The sequence below is a fragment of the Gekko japonicus genome, unplaced genomic scaffold, assembly GCF_001447785.1.
Source record: "Gekko japonicus isolate JY-2015 unplaced genomic scaffold, Gekko_japonicus_V1.1 scaffold2234, whole genome shotgun sequence".
In the NCBI taxonomy this organism is placed as follows: Eukaryota; Metazoa; Chordata; class Lepidosauria; order Squamata; family Gekkonidae; genus Gekko; species Gekko japonicus.
In genome coordinates this window covers 149,510-159,825 of record NW_015163155.1, presented here as the reverse complement: position 1 = coordinate 159,825, position 10,316 = coordinate 149,510, and the positions used below count along the sequence as shown (strand labels likewise).

At 45.1% G+C, this 10,316-nt stretch overlaps 1 protein-coding gene across 1 annotated transcript in view; it reads left to right on the top strand.

The window, feature by feature from the left end:
• The first annotated feature begins 5,665 nt into the window (after window positions 1–5,665).
• The window catches only part of DENND6A (DENN/MADD domain containing 6A), a 44,252-nt gene continuing 39,601 nt past the window's right edge, over window positions 5,666–10,316 (top strand). The window contains exon 1 of the mRNA XM_015407063.1: window positions 5,666–5,854. Coding sequence (XP_015262549.1) covers window positions 5,666–5,854 — 189 coding nt within the window. The remainder of the gene's footprint in view (window positions 5,855–10,316) is intronic.

Sequence of the window (10,316 nt, the reverse complement as noted above, 5' to 3'; positions counted from 1 at the left end):
CGATGCAGTACAGGTCCAGCACCAAGAGCTGCCAGACCTCTCCAGGCTTTCACAGATCCTTGGTCAGCTGGGACCAGACCTCCTGGTTCCATTCCACCCAGGGAAGGCATTATGGGTCCCATATCTGCCCCTTGCATCACACGCCATCATTGGGCACCCTTGCTGAAAGTGACCCATCTTTCCACATGTATAGCAGGCCCCTTGGGAGCCAGAATAACCCTCTCCCAGTGGAGGCCTGGCTGTCTCCTACAAGGGGGTCAGGGCTGGCCTGGAGATCCAATGTAGCATCAGTTATTCTGAGAAGGACCCCAAAGAAGCTGCTGCAATGTTCTTGGTTGCAGCTGCAGGTGAGCCCAACCCTCCCAACATCCTGGCAAATTGGGGTGATGGACTCTGGGGCTAGCTGTAGCCCCTGACAGGGCAGCTAGAACTCTCTTTGTAGCAGTTTCCATCACAGTGTAATTCTCAAGGAGGGTTGTCAATACTTTCACGGAAGCTGGCTTACTCCTTAGTGGGCACAATCTGATGACCTGTTTGGCTACCACCTTCTCCATTAACATCACCTCACCTGGAGTCCAGGGTCCTAGCCAGCAAGTAGCCAGTTCATTCACCTTGTCCATGACCATCCTGGGCCAATTGCCCTTCCAGTGATGTGCTCTAAAACATCGGTGATTTCATACTGATCTAGTATTGCTGCCTTGAGCATATTATAATTGGCGGCTTGGTCCTTGGGGAGGCCTTGCAATGCCACCTGGGCCCCTCTGGTCATGCTGTAGGACCACTGGATGTAGGACCACTGGGACCAGGGCCACTGGGCAACTTTAGCTGTCCTCTCATATCCAGTGGGGCCCTCACCCTGGTATGGCTTGTGGTGATCGGCTTGGCTGCTCCTACATGTTGGGGCCTGTAACAAAATGGCTGCCAGGCAGAGGTAGCAGTTTCTCTTAAAATGGCTGCCAATCTGGTAGTCCTTCTGGAGGGGGGAGGGGCTCCATAGGGGACAATGGGGCTGCCATACCTCCCTGCCTACATTTCCCAGCAGCTTTGAAGAAAAAGTGAAGGAAAATAGGGACCCTCCCCGGGGGCAGAGCCTTGCAGATAAAGGCTTCTGCCCATCCAGGGAGGGCCTACCTCCCTGCCTTCATTTCCCAGCAGCTTTGAAGAAAAAGTGAAGGAAAGTAGGGACCCTCCCCAGGGGCAGAGCCATGCAGATAAAGGCTTCTGCCCATCCAGGGAGGGGCTGATCTCAGCCTTCATCTTAGCCTTGGACTACAGCTTTGAGGGACTGCACATAGGTGGGACTCCTGCTACCTCACACTCTGTGGGCCACCCTGGCCACTATAAATCGTGGTAGAGAGCCAGGGGGGTAGCAGTATTGGTGACCAGTCCTGAGGGAGGGGCTGAAGTTTCATTCCAATGACAAAGAGGGGGAGACGGAATCCTGTCCTGCAGCCACCCACTACAGAGGTAGTTAGGTCAGGGATCAGGGTGTGTGTAGGGACAGAGGAATTGTGGTTTGATCCTGTTTATTTTCTGCCCGGTTGCGTTGAAGTGCTTGTTTTACGTCTGTGCCTAACCTTGTATATAATTTAATTAAACCTTCTTTTTGAATTATAAAACCTGGTAGTGCTTTGACCCACAGAGTCTTCCCCGCTCAGCATGTTACTCATGGCAAAGGAAGACCAGGGAAGCCAAACAGGCCCAAATCGGAGGGGTTGCCAACTCTCTAGGGAGTACCCAAAGATTAAGGTATTCATTTCCTTGGCTTGGGGAATCAACCAGAGGGGTCTGTCCCTCTAGGAAGGCAGTGTAAATTCAGTGACTGGTGGCAGCGACTGTGGAAAGGAAATAGTCCCACCAGGCAGGCTGGGCAGGCGAAAATAGGGGCTGCTCAGTCTCTCAGGGCTGAGGGCGGGTCCCCGTTTCGCCACAGGGCCTGTCAATGGAGCTGCTTCTCCTGGGAATCCCTGGCCTCCTGAGGTAAGTGCAGAGGGTGCCGACCCTGGACATATACATTTGGTACATGGTTTTCTTTTTGTCTTTATGTCCTGCAGTAACAGGATAAAAAGGGATACATTCCAGACCAAAAGGATTTTTATCAACATTTGTGAAAATGCCTGTAGAATATATTATGTTAATTTAGACTCCTGATCATAAAGGAGAAAAGGTATCTGACAGTATAGCCTATGCAAAGTTTCTCCAGTCTAAGTATGTTGAAAGCAATGGGTTTAAACTGGAGTAACTCTGCATAGGATTGCAATTTTAGTGTGCTTGAAGGCACTTATAATGAAAGCTGAATATATACAACATCTAATTAATGTTAATCTAGCTAATTAAGGTTAGACTGCAACTAATACGTAGTGAATGCTTTAAGCTGGCTGTTCCTTAATCCAGCAAGAAAAATAAGCCAATATGAGGCAGATGTAAAGAGAGAATAGATGTAGCTGCAGGGAATCACATGGCATGCAAGCAATTTCCTTTATGTGTGTTTCTTGATTCATACAACTGTGTTTATGACATGAAAATACAAAGATAATCCTACATTCCCAAGGCTCTTGACCACAGTATTTTTTCAATTCAGCTGTTGTTTTTGTTTTTGCAGAATTCATACAGCTAATTGTTGGAGGCTATAAATGGACACAACCAAGAGCCCTGCTGGATCAGAGCAGTGGTCCATCTAGTCCAGCATCATGCCTTACACAGTGGCCAACCAGTCACTCTGGAGGGCCAACAACAGGGCACAGATGCCAAGGCCTGTATGTTGTGTCATGGGATTATAAAATTTGTATAGTTTAGAATAATATGAAGTTTAAAATTGTTTTGAAGAATCTGTGCAGAAGAAACTGTTTGGTGTTGTGTTTGATTAAGGCCAAATGTGAACATTATAGAATTCTCACCTGACCTCAGCTCCAGACTAGTTAGGGTTGCTAACTTCCTGTTGGTAAAGTCCTGGCAATCTGGGGGATGAAGCCAGGGTTTGGGGAGGGGAGGGAGCTCAGCAGGGTATAATTCCATAGAGTCCATCACACAAATCAGTCATATTTCTCCAGGGGAACTGATCTGTCATCTGAAGGTCACTTGTAATTCTGGAAGATCTCCAGGCTCTACCTGAAGGCTGGCAACTGGGGATGCCAGCCTCTGGGTGGGATCTGGGGATCCCCCAGAATTACAGCTACAGAGATCAGTTCCCCAGGAGAAAATGGATGCTTTGGAAGATGGACTCTATGGCATTGTACAATTTGTACTCCACTGAGGTCCCTGGATCTGGCAACCCTACCCCCACCATTCCTTGTCAGTGGCCAGGGGGCACCTGGCAACCCTAAGACTACAGGTGCATAAACTTACTGAGGAGTAAGTCCAACTGAAATAAATACTTACATCTGAGTGAACATATACAGCTCTAATTTGTAACTAATTTTTAAGAGGGATCTTGAACTGAACAAGGAATGAAGCAATAGCACATTAGCTCCATCCACAGACTCACTTACAGAAGCCAAAGTGGTTCTTTAAAGCCAGTGTAAATAGCCACAGAGGTTCAGCTAGAATTGTCCCTTTCATGCATCTCAGCTGCTCATTTCTGTACATCTGTCCTTTTCATTTATGCAAAGGAACAAACAGCAGCAGAGGTGCAAAAAGGGCCCAGTTCTCACTGATTCAAGGTGCTAGTTTTGACCTTTAATGTGTTAAAATAAATTGAGACCAGATTATTTTAAGACTAGCTTTTCCCCGTTAGCCTTACCCATACACTTTGTTCATCTAGGGAAGCACTACCCTGTGTTCCACAACTGATAGGAAGTAGTTACATGAGACAGGGCCGCCCTGGTGGTGGCCCCAAGGTTGTGATTTTTACTTTGGTATGAGGCTCAACTTGCTTCTTCCCTTGTTCAAGAGGTTGCTCAAAACAATACTGTTTTAGAGGACATTTGAATTCTTAAATACTGACTATTGTTGCTGACTTGCTTCTTTATTCTGCTTTTATAATAGCTCCGTTATGAGTAGTTTAATATGTTGATTGTTGATGCTTTAAAAAATGTTTTGCCTTTGATATTTTATTGTAAGGCACTTGGAAGGCTGAGCCTGGCCAAAAAGTGGATGGTTGCCAACCTCCAGGTGCAGCCTGAAGATCTCCTGGATATGTAGCTGATCTCCTAAGGGCAGAGATCAGTTCCCTGGAGAAAACAGCTGCTTTGGAGAGTAGACTCTATGGCTTTATACACATCTGAGATACATGCCCACCCCAAACCCCATCCTCCCCAGGCTCCACCCCCAAAATCTACAAGAGTTTCTCAACTCAGAGATGACAACCCTATAAAAATCTGACTAATATTAGAGATTGGAACTACAAAACAAACGGATAGTAGTTATTTGGGATTAATTAAAATAGAGAATTTTAATTAATAGACTTCACGTTCCTGGGATCCAAGATCACTGCAGACGGTGACTGCAGCCATGAAATTAAAAGACGCCTGCTCCTTGGAAGGAAAGCGATGGCAAACCTAGACAGCATAATAAAAAGTAGAGACATCACCCTGCCAACAAAAGTCCGCATGGTCAAAGCAATGGTATTCCCAGTAGTCATGTATGGCTGTGAGAGTTGGACTATAAGGAAGGCCTAGCGCCAAATAATAGATTCTTTTGAAATATGGTGCTGGAGAAGACTCTTGAGAGCCCCTTGGACTGCAAGGAGGTCAAATCAGTCAATCCTAAAAGAAATCAACCCTGACTGTTCCCTGGAAAGCCAGATATTGAAGCTGACGCTCAAATACTTTGGCCACCAAATGAGAAGGGAGCACTCACTGGAGAAGACCCTGATGCTGGGAAAGATTGAAGGCCAAAGAAGACGGGGACGGCAAAGGATGAGATGGTTAGACAGTGTTATCAATGCAACGAACATGAAATTAAGCAAACTCCGGAGCAGGACGGAAGACAGCAGGGCCTGGCATCACGTGGTCCATGGGGTCACGAAGAGTCGGAGTCAACTGTGCGACTGAGCCCACATTGCGGGGAGGGCGGGGTATAAATCAAATCAAATAAATAAATAAAACAACAGCAACAGCAAAAATAGAGAAAATTGTTTGCCTCTATGAGAAGTATCAGAATTCAGCAGAGAAAAAAGCATGGGCCAGCGCAGGTCAGAACCAGAGAAAGAAGCATGGCCCAGCGCAGGTCAGAACCAAGGCCTTTTCTGAACAAGCACTAACGGTTCTTGATTTGTTAAAGAACTCTGTGCCTCCGCCTTAGTACGTGCGTATGTACATGAGGAAACGCTTAGCTCACTATCTGGATATGAAATAGATAACTCACGTGTGTCTGTATACATACATAAACATATATACACTCACGCTGCCTGTGTGCGTATACACACAAACATGCTTTTTCCTCAGGCAGCTGCGGGACGTTTCTTTTCCTCAGTGTTATGTTTCTCCCCGCCCCACCCTCTACATTGCCCATTTGGATTCTCCCATCTCCCTCCTCTAGGGCTGCTTTGGATTCTCCCATATCGAAAGGAGGGGGGCGGGAAGCGGCAGTCGCGGCCCCAGAGACGTGCGTCATGAGGTTTTCCTTCCTTTCGGGTTAGTGAGAGAACCGGCTCCCGAGCAACTCAAGCAGAGGGCAAGAGGAATTTGGCCGGGGGTGGGGGGGAGGGAGGTGCACTGCTACCGCCATGTCCCTGCGGAAGCGGGACGAAATCGACGGTGTAGGCGGAAGCGCGAAGCTGGCGGGTTCCCCGGAGGCGCCCGAGGAACGTGTGCCGGGTCGCTGCTTGTCACTGCTGCCATGGGACCGCTTTTCGGCCTGGTTGCACTGCGTTTGTGTGGTGGGCTTCGACCTGGAGCTTGGGCAAGCCGTGGAGGTGAGCGGTGGGACAAGCCAGCGGCCTCTTGAGCCAGGTCGGGTGTCCTCCGGCTCTTGCACGGAGATGGCGGGATTCAGCCGAGCACATCCTGTTTCCTTGGCGGGAGGGAGGGCTGAGCTTGGGGGCAGGCAAGGTCTTGGGGGTGTCGTCCCGAAGGAGGAACAAAGACCTTTCCCGGCTTCTGCCCTGTTTGTGTTGGAGTTGAGTGGCCGAGACATCTGTTCCTCGGTAGATGCTGCGTTGTTCTCCTTTGTGCTCCGTCGTACTGCCTTTGCTGACATTTCTGTTTTCCGAGGATGAAGAGATTTGGACTCTCCTCTCTCCGCATGTAAACAGAAGCAGAGAATCTTACACACTTAGCGAAGTCTTATTGACGCTTTCTCCAGTTTTTCAAGGCGGCTCTGTTGCTACTTAAAAGCTTTGCTGTTTTGAAAACGGAAGGGGGTTAGTGACAACAGAAGGCACTTCATAGTAAAGGAAGACTACTGTTACTAGTTATAAGATGATTTTATTCAACGACATGTATCAGTTCCATCCACACCTCATCTTTTTATCCACAGTTTATTTTTCTTATATTTTACATAATGTTAGAGGTGATAAGTAAACTATTTCAAGATGCATAATATTTCTTTTATCATTTACCCCTTTTCTCATTCTTCCTCTGAGGAAGGATTTACATAGAATTATCTGATTCTACAGTATTCCTGTGAGGTAGTTTAAACTGATATGTCCAAGGCCGTGTGAGATTCAGTATTGAGGTCCATCCCACAATTTGTACAGCATCTTGGAGTCACCAGCATTTGAGTAATGATTACTGCAGTAAGCATTAAAAATGTGAAGGGAAAATGCATGCCCTCAGAACAGGGCAGGCAGCAGACTTGCACTGAAGAGTAGCCAGCAATTGGTTAGGGTTCTCTTGTGTTGGAGGAAGGACAAAATAAGCAAAGTGTGAATCGGGACAGAGCAAGGCTTAAACTTTGGGTTTCCCCTGTCTAAATCTAAGTTTAGTTGTGCCAATCAATGCTCCCTCTAAGCTGTGGAGTCTTGTGAGCAAAAATTCTGCTTTGTGAGCTATTGGCATTAAAGTTGTGAGTGAGCCATTTGGCTACTGCACAAATCAGTTTGCTCTGGAGCCATCCTTCCTTAGCTGAGGCAGAAATGTGTGAGCTGGAGGCTAAAAAATTGTGAGCTACCTCACACTAACTCAGTTTAGAGGGAACACTGGTGCCAATCTAAAATAATCAATGTTTATCAATAAGCAGAGACCAAGGGGAAGTCTTGTCTGCACATAATTTTTAAGGGAGTTTCAGTGCAACCCTAAATAGAATTAGACCCTTCTAAGGCCCTGATTTTGGTGGACTTAAATAGAAAAATGAAACTCTGCTTAAGATGGCACTGTTAAGTGTATATCCAATGTATGTCAGTCCCTCTATCAATATGTGTCTAGGTCTTCAGATTTTTCTGGCCTCAATTACTCTGGATTACATATGGACATTTGTGGAACATACAGTCTTTGTGACTTGGTCTGTCATGCTAGTATACAGAGCTTTCTGAGTTATAATACTGCTGTGTTGTTAGCACTGCACATTGATTTTCTTTCTGCATGCAAAATTCCTAGAATTCCAGGCCATGCAAGATGTACTTAATTCATTACAATTAGCCCAAGCATTTAACTCTGGGGAGAAAATGCCTAGTAAAAGAAACTATATACAGTATTTCAGGGCTGTTAAAAGTTATTGCTAGATGTAATTCAGTTGTAACTGTACTAAATATGATAAAGCAGTGATTAATGAGAGTAAAGTGTCTTGTGACCATGGACTGAAGTCCAGAGGACTGAATATGTCCATGCAACAGACTTTTTACTATAAGCTCCTATAGGGAAGGAAATACATGTTTTTTCTCAGAGCAACAGTTGATGAATTCTAGATGTGTGTGTATATGTTTTGTCTTAGACTCTCAAATAGGATCAGTTGTTTACCTCTTCTCAAGACAGCCAGTATGATGTGGTGGCTCAAGTGTCACATTTTAATGCAGGGTTAAAATTTCTGCTCAGCCTTAAATGTGAAGATGGCCCTGTGGCAGGCTCACAGTACTATTATTATTTATTTAAGTAATTGTTAGATCTTAACATAACCTACCTTTATACCTTATTGTGGAGATAAAATAGGATAACTGCTACTCTTGAGCTCCTTGAAGGAATTGCAGGATACCTGTGCACTACATAAATAACAAGAACCACAGTGGCAGACCTTAGATACAGATTTATTTAGGACGGCATTTGATTAATTTAGTTTTTCTATTTATTGTCTGTCTTAGATTTTGATTTTTAAATTGTGGTTTTTATGTATTTTATGGTTATTTTTTGTTACATTGTCAACTACCTTGGGTTCTCTAAGGTAGAAAGACAGCTAATAAATGTTTTACATAAATAAATCACAGGGAATCACAAATATATGCATCTGCAATCGGACTGCAGACAGTTTTTTGCCTGTTTACCCCAAAGTGTCTTTGCCCATATTAGTATGTATAGTAGTTCTGATTATCATTTTAATTTGTTTTAAACAGTTGATGCTTAAAACAGCATTTTATTCCTCTGGAATAAACATCTGGTCCATTATCTTGAACATCTAGAGAGGATAATAGATGCTAAATAATTAACACCACGTCTGTAAAAAAGTTTAAAACTAGTTTTATTTTGTTGATAAACTATAACCTTAGAATGTACTAGAACCTCTTTGGCTCAGTTTGGGTAATCCTCCAAGTTAGTGTTTGGGTGACTGGAAATGTGCCATAGGCTCTCATACTCACTCCTCTGTTCTTATACATTCTCTAACTAATAATAAAAATACCTCTTATCTAAAGACCTGCTTGAGTTGAATTGTAAGGTAATAACAGTACAATGAAATAATAAAAGTTATCCACATTAAAACCAGCAATAAAAGAAGGAAAATCTACTAGGGGTATACAAACAGCATAAAACCTATATTTAGCAGCATAAAATAGTATTTCTAAAACAGCCCTCAGGTTAGCAGCTGGCTATAAAAACAGCAATAAAAAGATGGAACCCTTTTAGTTAAAAACCCAGGTAAAAAGAACAGTTCTGGCCTGCCTTCAAAGACAGTAAAACAGGCACCAGGTAAACCTCAAATCATTCCAAAAATGATGTCCCACTATTGAAAAAGTTCTTTCTCCACAGATTGGTTAGATCACACCTTCTCTAGCTCCAGGCAGGGCTATGCATATTTTCTTGCAAGTCTTTCTTGGTTGGATTGGCTGCACCTCCAGTGTGTATAGCTCTGTAGCTTCTGTAGGAAGCTCCAGCCAAGCTCATCTTCTAAACCCAGCCCCCCCTCAACCTTAACTTGGAAGAGAAAACGTCTTCAGGCTCTTTGTGGACAAGGAGGACAGTCGTGGCTGCAACAAAGAAAAAGATGGAACATCTCTAAGGTCTTACAACCACTTACAAAGGTACCAATTGAGCCTTTAAAGACCATATAATTAAGATTCTTATCCTGGAAAGTTGCCTTTCTAGTTGCTGTCACTTCAGCAAGAAAGGTGTCAGAGTTGGCGGCCTTGTCAGTGAGAAAAGAGCTGTGTGTCTTTCACAAACACTCAGTGATTTTAAGGATGGACCCTTCTTTTATACCGAAGATGATCTCTTTGTACCATGTCAACCAACAGCTGGTGTAGGGTTCCCAAGTACTTACCGTGATCTGGCGGGGGAAACATGCTCCCCGGCTGGACCATTCCTCCCTGTAATGCACCATGCCGTCGCCAGGAAGTGACACTGGGTGACGCTCTGGCAATGGGGCTGAAAACTCGATGGTACCATCGAGTTTCCAGCCCCATTGCCAGAGCGTTGCCCGGCGTCACTTCCTGGCGACGGCATGATGCGGCGCATTTGTTGTCCCCACGGGAATGATCCTGCGAAGACGTTTGTGTCCCTCGCCGAATCACGGTAAGTACTTGGGAAGCCTGAGTTGGTGTTACCGCCCTTCTGTCCAAAGCTCTCCCTCTCTCAAAGCTGAAGCGCCGTAAGGAGAAAGCTTGGCACAAATTAGATGTGTGCAGAGTTGTGCATATATATCTGGACAAAATAAAGAATTTTGGACTTTTGGATGCCTTGTTTGTATCCCACAGCAGCCCATCGCTGGGAAAAGAGTATCAAAGTCAATTATTGCCTTTTGGGTCAGAACATGCATGAGTAGGGCATATGAAGCTCAAGGCCTATCGGTTCCTAAGGGCATCACAGTTCAGTCCACCAGAGCAGCAGCCTCTTCAGCGGCATTTTCTGTGAGGGTCCCAGTGGAAGAGATTTGCAGAGCTGCCATGTGGTCGATATTTTCCACCTTTGTTAAACATCACAGAATTGACAAAATGGACTCCGCAGAGGCGTCCTTCAGCAGAATGGTGTTGCAACAGGTGGTGGAGCAGGAAGGAAGAAGCATGATCCCAACCT